The sequence below is a fragment of the Maylandia zebra genome, linkage group LG13 (assembly GCF_041146795.1).
Source record: "Maylandia zebra isolate NMK-2024a linkage group LG13, Mzebra_GT3a, whole genome shotgun sequence".
NCBI classification, from domain to species: domain Eukaryota; kingdom Metazoa; phylum Chordata; class Actinopteri; order Cichliformes; family Cichlidae; genus Maylandia; species Maylandia zebra.
Genome location: NC_135179.1, coordinates 23,030,658 through 23,053,116, shown reverse-complemented (window position 1 = coordinate 23,053,116; position 22,459 = coordinate 23,030,658). Strand labels below are relative to the sequence as shown.

Below are 22,459 nucleotides of genomic sequence, written 5' to 3'. Positions count from 1 at the left end.
AGCACAGGGGACTGGCACATCTTGGGTGAAAGTGTGAAGGAATGTCTGGAGGACAGTGCATGTTCGTCCTTCAGTAATGGAATTCCATCATTAACAAAACATCAAAAGGACTCAAAGCAAGGTGCGTGTTATGACCAAACCTTTTCTGGGTTCATCCACCCTGCCCTGCTCAGGGAATCGTTTGCTTTTATGCTCGCATTAGTAACACACCGTCATCTCAAAGTCAAAACAATTGCTGAAGAATGACAAGGACAATCTGCGAGCTTACCTGAACAAACAAGTGCCACCACTTCTCAAACTGCTTTTTAAAGGACTTTGAGAAGTGGTTGTGTCAAGGATTTCGGAAAGGCTTATTATGGGATGTGAAAAGACCCTGATGTGCACTTGTGTATCTGTGTATTGGAAAAATCTGAAACTCTCTTGACACAAAATTGTGAAAGTGTAGAAAAATATAAATGGAAGTGGTGAAAAGCAGAAGTCCTGCTCACAGCAAAAATACTTTGACAAAAGAAGAGGTCAGTAGGTTACACTGTACTTTGCATTAAAGAAAAGATACCTCCCATAGACCTACTCCTTTCAAAGTTGCTGTGGCCTTACAAATAAGAGCACTTTGTTTAAATATGTGGATATTTTGAATACTTCCTTTTGCCAGAACAGGGCAGTCCTCAAAAACGAAAAAAGGCGCTTTTAAGTGTAAAAAAGTGTTTCTTCTCAACTTTACAAAGCATACCCTCCTCCAGAGTGAGCGCAGTTAAAAGACATAGTAACAGGAAACTTACTTACTTACTCTCCGTTTCAAACAAATCGCTTTTGTTTGACTGAAAAACCATCTCACTGTGCGAACTTTTTCCATGACCGCAGTAAACTACAACTCCCAGCAGCCTCATTTCCGTCTTGAGAACATTCCAGCCAATCAGAAACCTGGTGGATTTATGGTAGCTATCTGGGGCATGGGGCCAGCGCGTCTAGCCAGCTCAAAGTGCCACGACTTCACAGCAGACCGAGGATTCTCCAGCGGAGTCAGGAGGAGAGCACTGGAAAAAAAGACAAGTTAGCCAGATAGCTGGAAATATAGGTAGCTTTGCTCAAAAGCCACTTCATCTATAACTCGACCTCAGTATATTCCCTTTGAAGCGAGCAGACGTAGCGTTATCAGCGCCGGGGTAAGCGTGGGATTCTTGGAATTTTTTTATTCATTGAACCATCTTTAGCTAGCTTGGAAAGCTGTTAACTGTTAGCCCCTAAGAAAACTACTGCCATAGAAACAGACCAGACGGAAGTTATTTAAAATGATTTTAGACCTTTTTCTCGCTAACTGTTTAGTCTGCATTTTTATTACAGCTTGTGTTGTCCATTTTTGTTGCGTAAGCGACGCTTATTGTGCAGGACGTTAGCCAATTTCATTGATTCATAGTGTTAGCTGCAGTGCTAGCTGGTAAGTATTGATTAAAACCATATAAAATTTAAAATAAATAAATAAATGAAATACTTGGAGCATTTGCACATCACTGTGCTTTAATGCGCGGCACGAGAAATAGGGTGCTCATAACGGTTTGTAAACTTTGAATAATCCCTTTCACTTGTGGTTTTGGGATAATTTTAGGATTAGCTTGAATAAACTATCTTTGAAGTTATTGAAGTCGATGTGTGTGTATTAGATTATGGGGAACAAGTAAGCTGTTATTATATACATCTTTTTAAAACCTTCACGACTTATTCAATTTCACGCCTTTTATCTGAAGACAGTTTAAATATCTTCAGTACACCCTCTATGAGAACCACTATAGCCATGAATTAAAGTCAGATATCTTAGGCTCTGTCTGAGGGATGTGTTTTTCGTAACAAAGGTGCACTTCTATATAACAGTTGGGGTCGAGTTGGCTTTCTTTCAGTCCTCTTCTTCAGTTCAGCCTGAGTAAAGATGCGCTGGTGTGTGACATCACAGATAGGAGGCAGGGCCGTACCTTCCCCTTTGAGTCTAGCTTATAGACCCTGCAATGAACAGGGACTCTGGACTCTTATTCTGCACTTTTCCTTTCCGTGTCACGTTGCTTTGTTTTAAAACAATAAACCTCTACATGTGTTGGCTTCTTGTGTTTATGCATTTTCTGTTAAGATAACATATCTGTTCCAGATATAAATGATAATTCTGCTAGAATAAATCAAGGTGTTTTAGTGACCCGCAAAAAACAGTCAGCCAACATTTCACCCTGCAGGTGAAATGTTCTGGTCTGTGAGAAGAACTTTTAAGAGCCTTGAAGAAAAAGCTGAATACTCTTGAAGGCATTTACTTTAACCACAAGTCAGCTTATGGAAATCTCTGCATTTTCTGTGTGTATTACATTGGTTTGTAACCATTTTTGATATGATCGATCAATTTTTTGAGCATCTGTTTCAAAAAAGTTTTTGATTTTGCTTCAGAAGATATTGTGCCCAAAAGTATGGACCTGTTCTGTTATAAAAATGCAGTAATCAAAATGATAATTCTAATGTTAAAAAAGTGAATGGCTTTAAATGACACTTTGTCTGAGGTTATCGCTCTTGCATTCAGTGTTAAACTGACTGTATGAGATGCAAATAAATGTGAGAAAAACGCATTCAACCCGAAAGTAAGCAACTATTTGGTTTCAGAGTTCAAGATTTATTGTTCTGCTTTCTGTGGCCACAAGTTATTGGACTTGACAGTGACACCTTGAGGCCGTTTGATGTAAAAGCTAGGATTGTTTCTCCTAAGAGCATTAATGGTAATTCTGTCTGATCAGTTGCTTTGCTAAAGCAGCTAATGTTACTTACATTTTTTTCTTTGGTAATATTACAATTTTGTCTGAGTATGAATGACAAAGTGAATTCCCCCCCCCCCCCCCCCCCCCCCCCCCTTTTATTTTTATTTTCCAGGTTTACTAAAATTTAGCCATGGATATCTATGACCCCCAGACCCTTGGGATTATGGTTTTTGGTGGATTCATGGTGATCTCTGCTGTTGGGATTGCCCTCGTCTCCACCTTCTCCATGAAGGAGACCTCTTATGAGGAGGCCCTGGCTAAACAGCGCAGAGAACTGGGTAAGACACAGTCTGTTCGCACTGAGAAAAAGAAAAAGGACAAAGTGTCTGAGAAGAAGAACCGTGGAAAGAAGAAAGATGAAAAGCCCAATGGGAAGATCCCAGAGCAGGAGAAAGCTGAAGACGTTTCTGAAGGCGATGCCGACACTGACGCTGACATAGTCAGTGAGGGTGTAACTGCGCCAACTGTAGCTCCTTCTGTTTCTGTGCCTGTCTCCACTTTTGAAGTTGCAGCAGAGATGCAGCCCAAGTCTGCTGCTGAACCAAACCCAGCTCCTGAGCCCTCACCTGCACCTTCACCTAAAGAGAAGAAGAAGAAGCAGAAAGTGGCAAAGGTTGAGCCAGCTTCAACCCAGTCATCTGTAGTTGTGTCTGAACCGATCAAGTCCTCTGCAGCTTCTGCCGTAACCCAGGCTCCAGTCTCTGCCCCAACGAAGGTAACTGCTCCATCCTCTGCACCTGCTTCAGCCAAGGCCGCTCCTCAACCTGCTTCAGCCAAGGCCGCTCCTCCACCTGCTTCAGCCAAGTCTGCTCCTCCACCTGCTTCAGCCAAGGCCGCTCCTCCACCTGCTTCAGCCAAGGCCGCTCCTCCACCTGCTTCAGCCAAGTCTGCTCCTCCACCTGCTTCAGCCAAGGCCGCTCCTCCACCTGCTTCAGCCAAGTCCGCTCCTCCACCTGCTTCAACGAAGTCTGCTCCGGCTCCAACTTCTACAACAGCCAAGTCCTCTTCAACCAAATCTTCCACTTCTGCTGCTCCTGCATCAGCTAAGCCTGCCCCTGTCACATCCAAATCTGCTCCAGCACCAACCAAGTCTGTACCAGCTCCATCTAAAACTGCTCCGGTGCTGGAGGCTGTCACTAAAGATGTCCCAGTGATGGCTGTGCCCCCGGTGGGATCCCAGCAGGCTCCCTCTGTTGCAGCAAAAGCACAAGAACCCAAGAAAAAGGCATCAAAGAAGAAGACTGAGCCTGGTAAGCATTTATATTTTAGAGATCTCTGATTACTGTGTACTAGATGTTGCAAAATGTAGTATTATTAATCTTATTTTAATATTTATATAGTTTAATTTTAAAGTTATTAAAGAAAGAGGAATGGCTCCGAAACAGGCAGTCTACACACGGTAGATGACAATGCACATAGCTCTACAGAAACCGCAGCTTTAGTTTCAGATATGACCACAGTGCTGCACTGGCTGCTTTTTATTATGCTAATATGTCCCTTCATTTCCCTCACATATGTCTTTCTGGCATCTTTTACCTCTTCCAAAGAGATGTGAGGGAGAGATGAATGGGAATCCTTGGTTCCAGTGCTGGTGATTTTCTGTGTGTGCATACAGAATACTTTTTAGGATGCACGTGTTTCCTTGCTCTAAGCTCCTCTCGAAGCCTCCTCCCTGCTCTTTTTGAGGCACATTTAAGGGACTGGTCCATCTCCAGTGGTGGTGGAGGAGGAATGAGTTCACATCAGTGTAAAACAGAAGATCTAATGTTGTACATGTTCCAAAATGAGAAGTACTCACTGTCTTTACTTCCTTGGTAACCCTTCATATGTTTTAGATATCGACATTTTTTTCTGGGAAGCTGGTTGTTTGCTCTTTGATTAACTCTACAAGCAGCTATTCTTTAATGTAAACAAGACATTGTTTGCTCAACGCAAAGGCCTGCTATTATGCTATGCAGCTATCTGCTGTTACTGTTACAGTTTCTATAATAGACCTTCTCATTTAAATCAATGGAAATGGCAGGAACTACATTAGCCATAACACTGGTTGTTGTAGTGAGAGTTTAATGTTTAAGAGTTGGCTTGCATACACATACTTACAATCTAAGTCAGGAATAACTTGTCAGTACTGATGAACTTGAGCTGTGGACTTGTGGAAATAGTGCCAATGGCAGTGGTGGGTAACGTCTGGCACTTAGCTCTGGAGGGCAGAGAGCACACCAGCTTGTCCAAACACTGTTGCTCTGTTTTGTTAACTTACAAAGCCTCTCAGTGCTGCTGACAATGAGAAGAGAGGTGGGGTCGGCTTTCTCACTTGCCTGAGGCTTGTCTCCGCCTGGTGCCACAATGCCCCATTATTTTGCCATCTGAAAATGCCCAGGGCCCCAGACCCAAAGGACATGTTGTAGCATTGTCCTTTTCCTAAGGCGGTGTGAGAGAATTCAGTCACCTTTGTCTAGACCACCTTATTTTAGATATTAATTAATTCTGAGTTTATTTAATTCTTCTGCATTATTCTGTGTTTGCCTTTGCAGTTGCAGCAGTGGATTCTGCCGATGCTCCGCTGTACCTGCCTTATAAGGCCCTGGTATCAACCATCAGCAGCATGGTGTTCAGTGAGGGAGAGGCACACAGGCTCATCGAGATTCTGTCTGAGAAAGTTGGCATCATCCAGGACACCTGGCACAAGGTATGGAACAGCAGAGTCAGTGAAGGAAAAGCCTCACAAAAGAACATAGTTCACTGAATACATTTGAGAGTTGAAGAAAGATTCATTCTTTTGCATCTCTCTGTGTGTTTGTTTGTGTGTTTAGGCCACTCAGAAAGGAGACCCAGTGGCCATGCTGAAGAAGCAGCTGGACGAGCGAGAGAAACAGCTGGCAGCAGAGCAAGAGGATGCTTCTGCAGTAAAGAATCGTCTTCGAGAGCTCACCAAGGTCAGACATAGAAGAGTCTCAAAAACAGCAGGTCTGCCCAGTGAGACTATTATTACTCATAATATGGACGAGAATCATAGCTGCATTTAAATCCTTATTATAACTAAGCCTGAAAGTGTGGTTTGGCATTGTGGCAGCAGATAAAGAAACTAAATTAAAAGGACTAATATCCTGTTGCCATGACTGTGCACTGACAGCTGCACTAGTCTTCTTTTGTCCTGAGGGTGGCACTATTGGGAAGCTAACTTTATCAGGTTACAATAGAGAAAAAAATCTTTAAGATGCAGGGGCAGTAGTTTCACTTTGATTTGGTAGCCACTGCTCTGTTTTACACCGTATTATGATATATTTTTTAAAAACCTGATTGGTAGGTGCTAAGTGAGAGGTAAAGCCAATAATATGTTCCAAAATTTATAATCCTCTCCTCTCTCGTGAGATTGATGGACAGTTGGTGAGATTTCATTCTTAAGTGACTTGTTGTAACACAATGAACGTGAATCCTTTCTCTGATTGTGCCGTCCATTTATCAGGAGTTGTCTGCTGAGAAGGCCAAGGTGGCCAGCGTAGAGACGAGGCTGAGTTCTCAGCTGAGTAAGAGAGAGCAAGAAATGGTTGCTCTGCAGGCTCGCATGCAGGCCAGCTACCAGGACCACGTAGCCCAAACGCAGAGACTCAATGCAAAGGTCAGTTTAATACACATTACATTGAATTTAAAAATCAAACAGGTATATTTGTGTTTGCGTTGTATTATTTTATGGTTCTCTGAGTAATCTGACTCCTGTTAGAAAGGAAGATTTAGTTTACTCTTGAAACACATTAAACATTACTCTTGTGAAAGAGCAGTAGCACCAGGCTTAATGGTTTCTTTAGCAACATTAAAAAAAATCTTAAAAATGACTGCAGATCCTAAGCCTTCAGGACCAGCTGGAAAAAGGCCCCAATGCCCAACTTGCTCGCCTACAGCAGGAGAACTCCATCCTGCGTGATGCGCTCAACCAGGCTACGAGTCAAGCCGAGAGCAAGTGAGTTTTTACCAAACGCTGACACGGTAACTGGACTAGTATGGGGCATTAAGAGATTTTTACCTCTTTATAAATACATTAAGTTTTAACTTCAGTACAGTGTGTACTGATTCAGATTCTTTTTATAACAGGTCTGAAGGTTGACTCAGGCTTGAAAGGCATGTGTCTTTACTCTTGAGCTGATGTCTGTCTCCCCTCTGCCCTCAGACAAAATGCAGAGCTGGCCAAGCTGCGACAGGAATGTGCAAAGTTAACCAAGGAACTCGGAGAGAAGACGGAGAGTGTGCTTGCAGATGAGAACATAAGGAAAGGGCTGGAGGCCAAGGTCTCTGCTGCTGAGAAGGAGCTCTCACAGTTTCAGGTTGGCTGCATTATCTTTATTATCACTACATAAGACCTGATTTTTTTTTTTTTTTTTCCCTGTCTGTTTTGCTATGGGACCACATTTATTCTAGCTTTTTTTATATAATCTTGTTTCTGCAGCGAGTTGGTGTCTGAGCATCTACAAAATGCAAGCCTAGGCCTTTCCCCACCAATCTCTAGACTCTCTAATGTTAAGGGACGTCTAATTGCCTTGTAATCATAGAGCCTAGGGCCGAGAATGGAATGCAGCTGTAACAATGACGGGGGCTGTAGGTGCCAGCTGGAATGCGTTCATGTCCGAGCATCGCTCCTCCCCAGCCTGTTGTAATCGGCCATAAAAACGTGACACCATTTCCAGTTTTCAGGCAGGAAGTACAACAGTGTGTTTTGGTCTGTTAATTTCCTTGTTTTATGCACTATCAGCCCACACAGTCCCACTCATGGAATGCTGCTGCTCTGAGCTATTACTGGTAATGTGGAACAAGTGAGTCAGCACTTCTCACAAGTCAAGTGTGCCTTTTGTTTAATCATTTACTTACTGCCCTCCCAGCAGTCTAAAGTCTTTGTACATATTATGCAACAAATCACGCTCACATGATGAAAGAGTTATATTTTTTTGGACTGTGACTATCAACAACATGGAGACAAAGGAAATTCTGTCATTTCCAAATCAAATCTCCTCCTGTGATGCTCGTAGAAAGAACTGCTTAGCTTAGAAATAAGATGTCTGTTTAATGTAACTGTTAATATTTTTTCTTTTTGTGACATTTTCTGTTGGCTCTTTCTTTTTGTGGAACTTTTAAGGATGCATATGACTCAATGCTGTCAGTTACAAGAAAAGTTTTAGTGATACTTTGCTGCCCTCTGCTGTTTGTAACAACTTAATTTCTTCTTCAGACCAGCCACGCAGAGAAAGAACAGGCATTGCAGAGGAAATTGGAGGAGGTGTGTGAGGAACTCAGAACAACACAGAGTAGAAATGGCAGCCTGCAGGCAACTTTGGACAAGGCCCAACAGGACAGTGGCACACTCTCAGGTCAGTGAGCAAAGGCTATCATATTTAAGTGTTGGCATTTTTTTATGTCAGTAGTTTAAATAGAAAAATTAATCTTAGACAAGTCTTAGTCAAAGTATTTAAAGCTAAAGATTAACTTGCAAGTTTTTATTTCTACAGAGTTTCAAGTACGTGTTAAGAAGTTGGAGGCTGAGCTCAAGGAGCGTTCTGCTCAGGTGGATGCCTTCACTGTCCAGCTGGAGGAGACAAAGAAAGAGAAAAGACAGCTTGAACAGCAGGTGGCGTCAATCAACTCCCTGTTGGAGGCCAGTCAGAATAAAAAGGAGGAGGATAACAAACAGGTAAAAGTATTTTAAGTTTGACCTCTATGAAAGAGATGACTAATACGTAACCACACCTAAAATTGCTGACTAGTATGTAGTCACACCTAAAGATGTTTGTTATTTTTACATTTTCCAGGTGAACTCTGAAGATGTGGAACGTCTAAAGATCAGGTAGGTGTTTACTCTTCCTCTCTCATAAATCAATATCACATCCAATGCTGGTTTATTCACTTTCTAAATATCACGCCCTTATGTACAGCTTGCAAGAGAGAGAGAGCCAGTTAAATGTGCTTCACGAGGAACTGAAGCAACTGCAGATAAAGAAGGAAGCTGCTGTAAGCACTGCATGCATTTGACATTTAATTTGTTACCAAAAAGTATCACTTCTCAGTTTCTCAGGATAAATATAGATCGCAAAAAATGGGCTAATGGCAAATAATGTTCCCTTTCAATAGGAGAACACTATTGCTGAGCTTGAGCAAAGAAATAAGAGGTAAGGTGCTTTATAATTATCTTGGGCTAATAGAAAGTGCAGGTTGGTTTTGTTATGATTTATACCTCTGTGTAAATTGTGTAACCTTTTAGTGAAGATGCCAGTCAGGTCACAGCACTTCAGGATGAACTCAAAAACCTCAAAGAAGAAATGGTGACACTGAAGAACACACAAGTAAGCGTTCCTGTCGATGTGCATGATTCTGCTTTTAGAGCTGCCCAGAAAGAAAAAAATTGATTTGCATGTTGTTCCTGTTTCAGCAGTCAGATGGCTCTGCAGAGCTTGCACTACTACAGAACAGGTAATGCACTTAAATGTTGCTGTTCTGCCTTAACAGGCAAATCGTACACACAGGTTAATAAGTCTGCCACATGTAAAGATCAGCCTCGCATAAAATTAGGTCAGTTATTTACATCTGTTTTGTCTTTTGTTTGCTTTAATAGTTTGACTGAAAAGGATGCTCTGGTCACGTCATTACAAGATGAACTGAGGGTAGCAAAAGAGAAGGTTGCCACTCACGCGGTAAGTCTTTTCACCTGCTGGTGGCTTATCAGCGGAAACCAGTTTGCTGCCAGTCACCTTACTGATAATGTCGTTCACTGCTTAAACAGAACACTGCGGCAGAACTGGCAGCTTTTCAAAATGAAACCAAAGAAGCTCTCCAGACACTTTTCCCACAGATACCTGTAGAGACAGAGCAGGTAAGAAAGGGGGATTTCACTGGGAGAGTTGCTGAATGAGCTTTTTATTCCAAAACAGGTGATAATGTGCCTGTGACTCATTTATGCCTACTTTTTCTCCTCTTAGTTAAACTGGTTAAAAGTGTTTACACAGAACGCTCAGGGAGCTCTGAGCCAGGAGTCTCAGTCAAACACAGCACATTCAGTAAGCCACTTTACACTGTTTCCACATACTGGTTTAAAGTAACCTGGCAGAAGAGGTTGTGAATGTTTGTGGTTTGTTATAGGAGTTGCTTGAGAAACTGAAGGAGGGGGAGGAAAGCCATGGTTCCCTGCAGGCTGAATGTGAACAGTACAGGACAGTACTGGCTGAAACTGTACGTTTCTAAAATCCAGTGGTGAATTACGTATTACAAAGTTGATATGGTCCATCTATAGATCTCTCCATTTTCTCCTTTAGGAAGGAATGCTGAAACATCTTCAGAAGAGTGTGGAGGAGGAAGAGCTCGTATGGAAATCCAAGATGGCTAACTCAGAGGAACAGCTGAAAGAGGTGACTAATAATACCTACTAAAAATTTTATCTTTATCTTGACTTTAAAAACAATGTCACTTTCAGGGGTTTTCAAAACTAATTTACGGTATCTTGTTACATTGCCAGGCTTTGCAGAAAGTCAGTAAGCTGGAAGCAGAAAACCAAAGTATAGAACAGGTGAGGATTTCTCCACTCTATTTAAATCACCTCCTGGGGGTAAGTTGGCATGTTTTAAGTTGTCTTTTTTTTTTCTCTACAGTTGAAGGAGCAGATGATGCTTCTGGAAGCCCAGCTGGAAAAGCAGACAGACAGTCATCTAATCTCAGAGGAGATGGAGCAGGTACACAAGCAGCTAAGATCTTTAGCAGGCTTACTAGAATTGTATTATATTTATATTAAATGACAGAAACTTGTATATTACTGGCATAGTTTCACCTTTATTCTTGCATTCAGGCTATACACCTGGTTTCTTGACTAGTTAAAAAACAACTTCCATGCATTTATTAAAGTGCAAATGTAACACACTGATGTAGAAGTCTCAAAAACGTACAAAAGCTTCCTTTATCAAATATGATACACAAGAGTTAAGGGGTTAAGCTGGAGAATATCTAATAATAAATTTGCTGAGTTATCTGTTCATATTTAAAATGATGTGTTCATTTACATATTTTGTTCCACTTAAAACAACAACACTAACATTGGCTCCTGCCTGTGCTCTGCTCTGCGTTCAGCTGAAGCTGCAGCTGTCGGAGTGTCAGAGCCAGCTGGATTTGGCCCGGAAGGAGGCCAAGGCACACAAGGAGGAGCTCGCACAGGTGACTACACCGCCGTGACTCACTTTCCCATCGTCTAACCAATAATATGTAAAGCATTCTTATGAAAGTGTACTTGAGTTGAGAGGAGGGAATTTTCGTTAAGGAATCCATGCGACTCATGACTTCACATGCAGAACCAGCTCAGTAAGCTGTCACTGACTTATGAGTGCCAAGCGAGAGATTCATGGATGGAGGTTACGTAAACAGTGACGAGCGGCGGCTTCCTTTTTCAGGTCAGAGAGCAGCTGAGCGAGATCACGCTGCGGGCCCAGCAAGAACAGAATGGCCCGGCTGAGGCTCAACCCACTCAGGTCAGGGTGCAAATGTCACCCTTCACTTCCTGTTAGAGAGTACTGGACAGTGACATGAACGGCTTAAATAAATCTCCTTTGTTTTTTTTTTTGTTTTTTTTAACATTTCCTTCACAATTGGGTTTGGTTCCATTTAATAGGACATCGAATTAAATTTGCAAGGATCCAGATGTGTGTTGTCATGTGAATTAGAAACACATTTGGTCATTTCCTTCTCCTAAATGACGGATCTTCCATGAAAAACAAGTCCTGATGACTCCGATATAGTAGGGCTGTAATTCCGGTCCGTCCAGTACTCCTCCAGCAGGGCAGCTGTTTATGCTAACCACTGCTTGCACTAACAGAGTGAGCCTAACTCTTAACTGCTGCTGATTCTCCACTTGCATGCTCACCTCTGTTTTGTTTCCTGATATTTGTTTATATGTTTAAAAGCCCAGAAACCTCGTGTTTGATTTTAGTCTTTCACCTAGAAACAGCGAGAGAAAGTACTAACTCGGTCCACAGGTTGAGCAGCTTTTGATTTATGTATGTTGGTGTGTGCACAGTGCTGGCAATTTAACAAAAGAATGTTTGTTTACGCATCACTGTGCTGCTTATTAGTGTGTGTGTGTGTGTGTGTATGTGTGTATTTATAGTGTGCCTCTGTCTGCCGCCAGGTCCAGAACGAGTTGAGCCAGACGGCAGAGAAGCTGCACGGGGAGGCGACCCACAGGCAGCAGCTCTCAGAAGAGTATGAGAAGGTATCAGCTACAGTCTGTGCAGTATTTATGTTCTTCTTACACCTTTACGTTTCTCTTAAGTTCGCAGTGGATAACAGAGATGTGTGCTGTCAACTTTCAGGCCCAAAAAACTGTAGCAGAACTTCAGGCTCAACTGGATCTTTTAAAGGATTCCTCAGAGTCGCCACAATCCGACACTGAAGACGTAGCTCAGCTGAAGGTGCGCAATGGCTACAATAGCGTTTTGTTAGAAAATAGCAACCACTGTTTGTTTGTTTTGTTTAAATTAAACAAAAAGTGCGACCGTGGTTCAAGGCATTGGGAAGCTCATCCTGTAACCGGAAGATTGCCGGTTCGATCTCCAGCTCTGTCTGTCTTGGTCTACCGCCTACTGGTGATGGCGCGATATAGCAGCCTCGCTTCTGTCAGTCTGCCCCAGGGCAGCTGTGGCTACAACTGTAGCTTGCCTCCACCAGTGTGTGAATGTGAGAGTGAATGAATAGTGGAATCGTAAAGTGCTTTTATTATTATTATAATAAAAACTACTGATATGGTTGAAACTGTGCATAAACATACAGATATAGCGAGCATAGTGTGAGCATATTACATGAATAGGGTTGTAGTATTTCATAGGTGAGTGTGTGGCAGGGTTACAGTATAGGATGGATGAGTGCTGGTCTATTATAAATCTTTAACCCTGCAAAGTATGTCAGGATGACAGTGGCCCTGCTTCTAACAAAAGAAACTTGATTGTCATGCAGTCTACACACCAAACAGTGCAGAATGAAAATACATCACCTGGCTCAGAATAGTGCAGCAAAAGAGAGTATAAAGAGGTCATGAGTCAAGTCACTTGACTTGATATAGAACATGGAATGAATAAGCAAGAACAAGATGTGCAAATATGTATAATATATAATAAAAAAAGAATACATCTGTTTATAAAAACATGTAAAGCTCTTTCAAAGTGTTTTTTTTTTTTTTTTACCTTAGTTCATTGGTGTCATGTTTGCTCCTGGTTGTTTGAACAGGAGCGCTTGGCGAAGGAGAAGAAACTGTCCAAAGACCTGGGCCAGGCAGCCACTAAGCTCCAGCAGCTTCTTAAAGCTACTCGGGAGCAGCTGACCAAAGAGCGGGAGACGGTGAGAACACTACAGGAGCACCTGGAGAACAAGGTGAGTAAATGCACTCCCAGTGTGTACGCTCATAACCTTTTGTTCTTACATATCTTCATGCTACCATTTCTCATATTTCTTTTCAAGGGAGAATACGTGGAACTGAAGGAAGGAACGTCTGTGTGAGAGGAAGTTCACTGCAGACACTACAAAACTGCCAAATATGCCTTATAATTACCATAGTTATGCATTCCAAAAATTTCTTTTCTTGTACTGTAGTTGATTGCATTTATTGCAGCTGTAGGAATCAAGTATTTGATATTTTTAAAAACATTTCAAACTAAGATTAGAGGAGATAATCCTGCTGCAATCTTTATTAAAACCCACATTCCCTCAACAACTCTGGCTATGTCAGAAGTTATTTATCCCCCTGCCTTCTATTTCTGACATTCCCCCATAGTTCAGTGTTAAAAGGGAAACCGAATGTACGTCAAACGTGCATCAACCTGTGCAATTACTTTGTATGTCTTTTCTATGTGGTTGAATGATGGGAACATAATGTGGTTCATCAGTGCAGGGCCTGCTTTTCCTCTGTAGCTGGTTGCCATTAACACACATTGAATCTGAATTTGTATGAATGAATAAACTACAGTGTTGGCACTCTGTAATGGTGTTCAGTGCGTGTGTGTTGTTGCTGCAATGCAGTCAATGTTGGCAGGAAGCGAAGCATAATGGCACATTTTTAGTTCCGGTGTGATTAAAAACCACACATCTTCAGTCATGTGTCCTGCACAGTACATTTACCTTAAGGCATTCAATAGAGTTTTTATTTATGTTGCACCGATTCTCACAACAGTAGTCCCTGGCATTGCACTACTGTAAAGGACCTTATGGTTTTATAGAGGAAAACTCCAATTCTTTGTTTTTCCTCTAATTATCTTTAAGGAAAGATTGGTAAGAAAGAAGAATGTGATAAGTTTTGACATTTGGCTTAGGACCACTACACTCTAAATCATTGTGTCAGGCTTAAAAGCTGTTTGCCAAACCATTGCTATGTGGAGAAAGACTACTGCTATCTACCAGGAAGTCCTGTTAGACAGCAACATGCTCCGTGTACATTTGTCATACAACTGAATGCAGATGTGAAATCCAGCCATAGTGCTCAGACTAAAGACACCTTTAAGGGGGGAAAAAGGTGCCACTGTATTTTCTTAAAGCTTTAATTTCAATAAAACTGTTAGAATTCCCCCAAGAGTGTTTGGCTGTTTCCTTTATGACCACTTCAAGGACTTTACGGAGAGTAGAGTCTCTGAAAAAGAGACTAATTTCATTTTTAGTTCAAGTAAAGTGAGAAAGCTCAAAGTGCGACTTCTTTATAAATAAAAAAGAAAAATATAAATCTAAATGTAGTCAAAGCCTCACTAATTGCGCTTTCAATAAGAGATGTCAAAGTTCCGAGGACTGTTAAACTACTCAACTGCCGTAAATCACTTAGAGGAAAAAAAAAAAAAGGCGTCGCTGCCGCGCGACTTTTTCTAAATCGCCGTGCGTCATTAGTTCCCTGAAAGCAAAACAGCCAATCACGAACCGACCAGAGCGCCCCTCTTGTTCATCCAGTGTCGTATCAAACCCCGCCAAATTCTAGTGCGATGGTTTCTTTTAGCCCCAATACTCGAAGAGCCACCTGCCTGTGTTTCAGGTCCACTGTGGTGCATGCATTTTTTGGTAAGTAGACAGGGAGGGGAGCAGGCGGTGCTCCCACACGGCTTTAAAAACTGCTTCCTGTTTTCACAAATCAAGTGCCGGAACTGGATTATATTTTGTAATCGAGATCCCCGAAAGTCTCATGACGTTCAGAAACATTCACATGTTGTTTCTGTGGGAAATCTCGACAATTTAAAGTCGAAGACGACTCATTTTTGAATTACGAGGACGTGACATAATATGCAAGGAGCAGTTCTTAGGGATGTGATGCTACAACTAGTAATCAGCAAATAATATCGCTCGGTTTGCTATACATCCAGGCTCCAGCTCTCTTGATTATACATTTTAAGTTACTCCCACCTCTTAAAAGCACCCACTTTTCTACCTGTAATATTTATAAGTCATATCCTGAACACTGAAATATGATAGTTGATACCAAATCATAATTGCACCGGTAAATCAAAACAAGAGGCAAAGAAGATCACACAAACATTGCATTGAGTTTATTTGACAACACATCAACAGTGCAGCAATTCCAGTGATTTGTTTTTCCCTGTACTATAACTCTAGGTGTCCGTCAAAGAAACACCCCTAGGAATATTTCTGTCAAACTTAAATCCCAGCCATTTTGGCACTACAGTAGGTTGTTAATGTTGTTTTACAGCACACGTTTGCTTTCTTGTTGTGGAGAAATATTAAAAAAGGAAGACAAGTGGCATATACTGACAAATGCAGGGATTCATGAAGTTTGTATTTACACAGGGGGAAAAAGGAGAAATTTCAAGGTACCAAGAGTCAAAAAAAAAAAAAAAAAAAAAAAAAAAAAAAAATCCCCCCTACAAAACCAAAAATGAGTAAAATACCATCTGAACAAGGTTGATTTCACAGTCCGACTGTGTGCCCAGATCGTTTTGTGTCCCTGTGTTAACACTATTAAAATCCCATTCAGAGCCCAAGCCTCCCCCCTACTTTAAGCTTTGTCAACCATCTCCCAACCCCACCCCCAAAAATCACCTTTGACGTACCATTTCAAATCTGTTTAATTGACCTCATTTTGAAACAAGGAAACAAAGCAAAAAATATATATTTTTCATTCATTTATTTATTCCTTATTGCTTAATTCAGTGATCTCACACAGCGTGGCCCTCAAGCTTGACTACACCTTTTCCCATTCTTTCTGCAAAACTTTCCCTGGTTCCATAATCTGAAAGGTCATTCATCTCCAGCATGTGTTTGACTCCTGTTAGAAAAGATAAATAAAACAAAAAGGGAAAGACCAGCTTGTGTTAACAATATCATAGAATTTCAAAGTAAATACACGTAAATAAGAACGTGGCATGTTAAAACATTTTCTAAAAAATTAAAACAAAACACAAAAAACCAACACAAACCTGTTTGGATCTTCTTCAGGGAATCTTTGGAGCTAGCGTATTTCATTTTTTCTTTGATTGGTGCCGTATCAGGAGCCCTAATGAAGAGAAGCCATTATCCGTGTGTCCAAAACAGACTGCTTAAACATTTTTCCTATTCGTGCAAACGTCTCCTTGAAACGACAGACTCTCAAAAGCATCAGAATCCAGACATCATGCTTAGTTCTTTTATTACTTCCTGCAGATCAGTTGGGTGCAGGCAAAAAAATAAAAATAAAATAAAAATAAAAAGAACTAACATGTAAAAGTGGAGGGAACACTCAGCAGAAATTTGAGGACTTACCACATCACAGCGACCAGTTCTTCTTTTCTACTTGATTCCTTTGTTTCAAAGTGGCAGTCATACATCAAGTAGCGACAGACTTTAGAATCCAGGAGGCTGATGAAGAACTTGAAGACATCGTCCTTGTCTGCCAGGTCTTTCTGACGGTAGATTTTATCGACGACGATGGCGCCCTCGCTGTCATCGATTTTGAATATCACCAATCTTACGCGTTCATTCTGGTCAGCATCATTTTTCACTACTTTCATTTCATTGATGAGGTCCTTAACGGCGTCAGTGACTTTAACTCCAGATGCCTGGTAAAAAGACAAGATATTATAAAAAGGAAAAAACACCTCCCACACACACACACACACACACACACACACACACACCTGCTCCTACTACAGACATGTAGATTTGTGACACGCCTCTCATTTAAACAATGGGATTTATAAAGTTAAGTATTGGGAGTAATTGTATTAAATACCAAGATGCAAAATGAGCACTTTAAAATAAATTGGGCTTTGGGTCGTACATCTGCAGATATTCTCAACTTCGACAGTTTGTTCCGAGAGAAAAAGCAGAAATGAAAGATGAAGAAACAGGAAGCTCTTCAAAAAGAGTTCAGCTTTGGTGAGACGTGCTGTTCAGGCAATTAAAATGTGCAAACATTTAACCAACTTTCTTTAAGCAGCAATGTGCCAAAGGGTGTTGCTATTCTTTCCCCAGTTTAAGGCCTTGAATCTGTCACATTCCAGTCATTGTGGAACAAGTTAGCACAAGAAACACCGCCCCAAGGGATTCTCTCTCAACAAGTTTGAAGCACGAACGGAGCTTCCTCCATTTTGGAGGCAAAGCCACACCATGAATGAACAAACCTTCTGCACCAAGAGCAAGCCATCTTCTTATTTCCTTCCACTCCACAGTAATCACATGTAAGCCTTACACCGTTGCTCTACCGACAACCAATTTCACACAGTTTTCACTTTTTTCCTCCTTTTTCCCTCCAAATTTGGTTTTAAAAGGAGGCTTAAAGCTGTCATCACTTCTAAGGCTGCATTGTTTAGCAGAGCGCACAAATCACACAAGAGTGGCAACTCAAGCAAAAAAAAAAAAAAATCCTAGCATAATTCTTTGTGAGAGGTACTCACCATTTTGCTTCTGATGTGTGACGGAAACAGGCAGCAGAGAAAAATGGCAGCAGCAGTTAAAAAGCTGAGGGGTCATAAGGAAGGAGAGCAGGTTGACTCATAGAGGAGGAGCCCTGTTGAATTGAGCACACCTCCAGAAGGCGGCCCAGCCCTCCGTTCCCAGGTGTGACACAGTTTCATCTGCAACCTCAGCATTTGCATTTAATCACAATTATAATTTGAAGCTTAAATCACAAAAAAGGTGTGCGTGTGCTTAAGTGCCTCACACAACGTGAGTGTTTTTTGTTTTCTTTGTTACTTTTACTTCTATGCGCTTTAGTCTTGTTAAGCTTGATATCTTTTATCTTTCTCAGGTGAGGCTCCCAGGTGTTATAGACGGGAGCGGCACATGACGTCCATATATGGAGAACAACCGCGTCTACACTTTTTAAGCCATCTGCAGCTCAGATGGATTTCTATGGCCTTATATGGTAATAGGTAGGATGAGCAAAGAGATGTGTCAAAAGAACTTATTTAGCTACCTGTGGAAACCAGACTGTTTCTGCACAGTGAGCTGTGAGATACACAAATGACTGTTTCAGGCCAAAACCACACTTATATCTGCATGCATATTTGCAACTCGTGAGGGCCGGTTTAGAAGAGCATGTTAGTGTAAATGTTGAGTTGCCGGCTTCGTTTCTTAAAGGTTTTTTTTTTGTGTGTGACTCGGTGATGACTCAGTTTTGTTTTTATAGCTCAGAAAAGTTGCACCGCTGCTCTTAAAGTCATAGCACCACAAGCCCTGTGTTTCTCTCTGTCGCATTGACCTACATGTAAAAGAAGTGTAATCATATGCACATGACATACAAGTGTAAAAGGAAGGAGGGGCCTGACTGGCCCCTACGAGGCCTGCGCCATGACTCTTTGAGCAAGTAATGTGCTAAAACGACAGGTCCAGGCTACAGGGTGTACTTCACTGAGTATCTCTCTACTTTTCTTTGCCCTACTGCCTTACATGCCCACTGCAATTCAGAGACAAATGTAATGTTCACATTTATTTTTTATGTTTTATACTTTTTTTTTTTTTTAGATTAGGATAAGTAGTATTCTTGATCTAGATAGGACAATTGATTCCAGGGGGAAGTTCAAGTACACAAGCTCCTCTCCAGAGCCAGGTATTTAAGATTAATTTAGATTACAATGAATAAATTCATCCCAGTAGTGTTTAATCACAAATAACAGGACAAAATCCAAATGAGATTCATGCAAATTTGAAAAGGCTTCCAGTCCTGTCAGAATAACTTTACTGAAAGTTTTTGTTTTTGTGTACTTTAAAATCATACCCGTGCCAGAAGAAAACTGAGTCTCCAATCAATACATTCAGTAACTCATGTAGTAAATCATACTTTCTCTGTCAGCATCTTATCGTATCAGTAGATAACTTTTTCATTCTTTTCTTTTCTAATCCTTTTTAGATAAAGGGCACGGTGCTTTTGTCAGGCCTGTCCTTTTAATGGCACCTCAGACACTATTTTTAAATGCAGATACTCTGCTTCAGCAGCACAGTGGCCTCTCTTCCTCTCTGTGGATTCGTGGTTTACAGAGTCAAGAGTCCCGCCCCACATCCGGACTAACGTCTGTTCCAAAAAGCCAGGGTGTGCAATAAGTACAACGCCTAACATCAGAATTTGTGTCTCGAACAAGACTTATATTTATCCCACAGTTGGGAAGCTGTTTAGCAAAAGGTGTGATCGAACTGAGCACAGAAAACTCTGTTCCTGAGATTTTTCTTTTGGTTTTCATTTTTTTGCAAGGCCTGTCTGCCAGAGCTGAAGGCAGCCAGCAGCAGCCACTCTCAAAGTTTTAAAAGAGGAAATACAACCCTGAACCACACAGGGCAGGAAATGGCTGCTGCATAGCTCTCTGTGAGTTGAATATTTCATGCTGCTGCAAGCATATTTGGAGTTTTGCCACAACCCACGTCAGAACAGCCGGTAACCAAATCTGTGAGAACTGTGACATCTGCTGGTAAATCATGGGTACTAACATGGTTGACACTGCTGGGCTTTTCTGTTGTATGTATGGCATTTGTCAGTATCCTCTTCTTCTTTCGGCCGTTCCCTTTAGGGGTCACCACACTCGATCATCTGCCTGTTTTTCACTCTATCCTTAGCATTACATTTTATCACACCAACCTTCTGCATGTCCTCCTTCACTATATCTATGAATCTTCTCTGTGTTCTTCATCTTGTTCCTTCGGCCTGGCAGCTCCATCCTCAACCTCCACGGTCCAAATGTAGTCGAGTGGTTAAAATGTAATTTAATAATTGAGATATATAGGTTTTCTCTTGGGATGTTAGAGTGCCCGTAAACATTTTCTCTCATCATGTTCTTTTGAATCTGTTTTTGGTTTTTAAAAATGGTTTTAATTTGGGGTTTGTTAGGTACATTTACTTGATGTTACAAACCTCCGCCATGAGGCGGCAGAATTGCCAAGAACAGTAGTTTCTACGAGGGTTGGGTTTCAATAATCGATTTTCCAATTCAAATCGATTTTACAACCACCAAACAGCTAAAACAGCAAATCAGAGCAGGTAAACTGATTCCACACAAAGACGTGAACACAAAGCGCGGACCCAATGCATCAGAATCTGCGAGATGTCGGCTTTCTCTCCCAACGACACGGACAGAGTTCCTAGTAAATGTGCTTGGAATGTGTTGAGACTTTGTTGTGTCAATAAAAAAAGTTATAAAGCAACATTTTAATGAGATGGTTTATATGTTTGTAGTTGTTATTAGTGATCGGCACCTGCAGGTGCTAGAGACCGCCATGTCCTTACATGTGTAGAAAGACATAGTCTGCAATCTCCAGTGTGTCGCGTGATCGCGTGGTTTTGGTTTGGCATTAGTTTGATTATGTGTGTAGCCACAGGCATATTTTTTCATTGGATGTTTTGTGTTTTTTGTTTTCGTATCTTATCTGTATGCCATTAAATCACTTCAAGAACTCCTGCTATTGTGTCCTGTGTGGCAACTAGTTTCCCAGGCTACACACGCTATACTCTCCACGGCACATGTCCAAAACATCTCAGCCTTTCTCTCCAAACCGCTCAACTGAAGCTGTCCTTGAGATATACTCAGTTCCAGTCTTGTCCATCCTGATCGCTAGCTCTGCCACCTCTGGCTAGGCCTCTGGTCTTTTTGTCACTGCCACGGTCTCCAAACCATCCTTGTAACCCAGAGATTTATTTTGTGTGCACTGACCTCGTAATTTGTGATTTTGCTCAAGTTTAATTCTAGCACCCATGGTTGTAACGGTGCTGAAAGTAAGCAAAAGTGTAACAGGTCCACTTTATATGAAAATCTATAAGTGTTATTATTTACAACATATTGAAGAACATATGATATATACAGTGACTATACAGCTCTAAAGCTGCAGTCGCAGTTGTCTGGGCCTTATTTGATGCATGTATGCAGGCCCACTTTTAGAATTACATTTCCAAATTTTTACATTTGTTTTTCAGGAGAGTTTGTTTTCATCTGGGTGGATTTGGTTTGATCTCTAAACAGTAATTCCACACTTGCATGGTCAAAAACCATTGTTCTTCTGACCTTGGTTTAAGTTTCTAGTCTATTCAAGTGTGCTGTACTGTTGCTGTCGGGTGTGGTCAGCACTTTTCCAAGGTGAATCCAATTTCTTTTTTTTGCAGATGAGAATGGTTTTACTTTGCGTAACGACTTTGTGAATGCTGAAAAGGAATTGGCATCAAAACCAAACTGTCAAAGTAAACGGAAAGAATGTCATATAGACCTGAGACATAATTTCCAGGCAAAAGTAACAGTGAAAGAATGATTTACATCAAAAATGAATTTGCCTAATTCTGATCAACAAAAAGCAAAAGTGTGAAATTGAAAAGTTATTTCAAGCATATTCCTCGAAACATCACATTTATTTCATGCTAGTTTTTAAAGGACAAAAAGTGGAAAAAGAAACAACTGACTGTTGTTGTTGTTTTTACCCGAATAAAGATTCTTTGAGCAAATGCACTGTGCTATGTTTGCAGATTTAAAATCTTCAGATTCTCACACAAAGTTTCCATCAACTAATTGAGTTGCATGAAACACAAACAAACAAATGTGTAGATATATATATATATGACTTTTTAGCACAAGCTTGAATTCTTCAGCTGAGGTCCTCTACAACATTTATGCACTGTGGATTAAAAAACAAAAACAGGCACAAGTTACTATCTATCCATCCATTCACTTCAGTTCAGTTGAGTTTAATTCAGTTTTATTTATATGGCATCAAATTACAACGATGGTTGGTATTTTATTTTGCAGTGTAGAGACTCATGATTAAATCTGTAGCAGATGAGTTCTTACTTCTGAAAAATTCACCTCTATTTGACCTGTCCCATCCTTGTCCAAAGTTTTAAAGGAGTCTGTTGAAGTTAAGTGAACATTGAAATATTTTGTCTCATGTCAGTGAGACAAAAATATGATCATCAGGACAGAAACTCCCTGAAGAGAGACTCCAAGCGAACCAGGCAGCACAGGAAGTTGTCAAAGTCAATGGTGGGATTTGCTTCAGTGTAGTGGCCACAATTATGTAATTCAGAGGTTTTTTGATTGTGAAACCTGAGGAAAAAAACAAAGGCAAAACATACCTGACTGCTTCAGTCTTTACTCTTTCAGACCTTTCCAATCTCTGAAAGCCTCTTAAATGTTAGGGCAATGGTAGAGAAACAAAAAGGGTGAAATCTTGCACTTCTCGACAGCATTTCGCATCTCAGAGGAGCTCGTGCAGCCACTTTGTTC

General features: G+C 41.1%; 2 protein-coding genes across 5 annotated transcripts; one reads left to right on the top strand and one right to left on the bottom strand.

Annotated features, from left to right (window-relative positions):
- Positions 1 to 982: 982 nt before the first annotated feature.
- Positions 983 to 13,777, top strand: rrbp1a (ribosome binding protein 1a). 4 transcript variants are annotated; one of them, XM_076891822.1, is made up of 27 exons: positions 983 to 1,163; positions 2,896 to 4,033; positions 5,318 to 5,472; positions 5,597 to 5,719; positions 6,250 to 6,402; positions 6,623 to 6,741; positions 6,949 to 7,102; positions 8,002 to 8,140; positions 8,279 to 8,466; positions 8,579 to 8,613; positions 8,702 to 8,777; positions 8,898 to 8,935; positions 9,028 to 9,109; positions 9,199 to 9,236; positions 9,379 to 9,457; positions 9,547 to 9,636; positions 9,743 to 9,820; positions 9,903 to 9,992; positions 10,076 to 10,168; positions 10,276 to 10,326; positions 10,409 to 10,489; positions 10,881 to 10,964; positions 11,198 to 11,275; positions 11,932 to 12,015; positions 12,116 to 12,214; positions 13,026 to 13,169; positions 13,257 to 13,777. In XM_076891822.1, the coding sequence occupies exons 2-27, from the start codon at positions 2,914 to 2,916 to the stop codon at positions 13,293 to 13,295; spliced, it is 3,510 nt and encodes a 1,169-aa protein (XP_076747937.1). In that variant the 5' UTR covers positions 983 to 1,163; positions 2,896 to 2,913; the 3' UTR covers positions 13,296 to 13,777. The 4 variants fall into 4 exon arrangements, with proteins under 4 accessions (XP_076747937.1, XP_076747938.1, XP_004559841.2 ...); XM_004559784.5 differs by having other exon boundaries at positions 984 to 1,163; positions 8,279 to 8,460; positions 9,196 to 9,236; XM_076891821.1 differs by having other exon boundaries at positions 984 to 1,163; positions 9,196 to 9,236.
- Positions 13,778 to 15,301: 1,524 nt separating this feature from the next.
- cfl1l (cofilin 1 (non-muscle), like) lies at positions 15,302 to 17,817 on the bottom strand. The gene is made up of 4 exons (XM_004559787.6): positions 17,660 to 17,817; positions 16,527 to 16,822; positions 16,205 to 16,281; positions 15,302 to 16,053 (listed from the first exon to the last, which is right to left on the bottom strand). The coding sequence occupies exons 1-4, from the start codon at positions 17,660 to 17,662 to the stop codon at positions 15,944 to 15,946; spliced, it is 486 nt and encodes a 161-aa protein (XP_004559844.1). The 5' UTR covers positions 17,663 to 17,817; the 3' UTR covers positions 15,302 to 15,943.
- Positions 17,818 to 22,459: the final 4,642 nt, after the last annotated feature.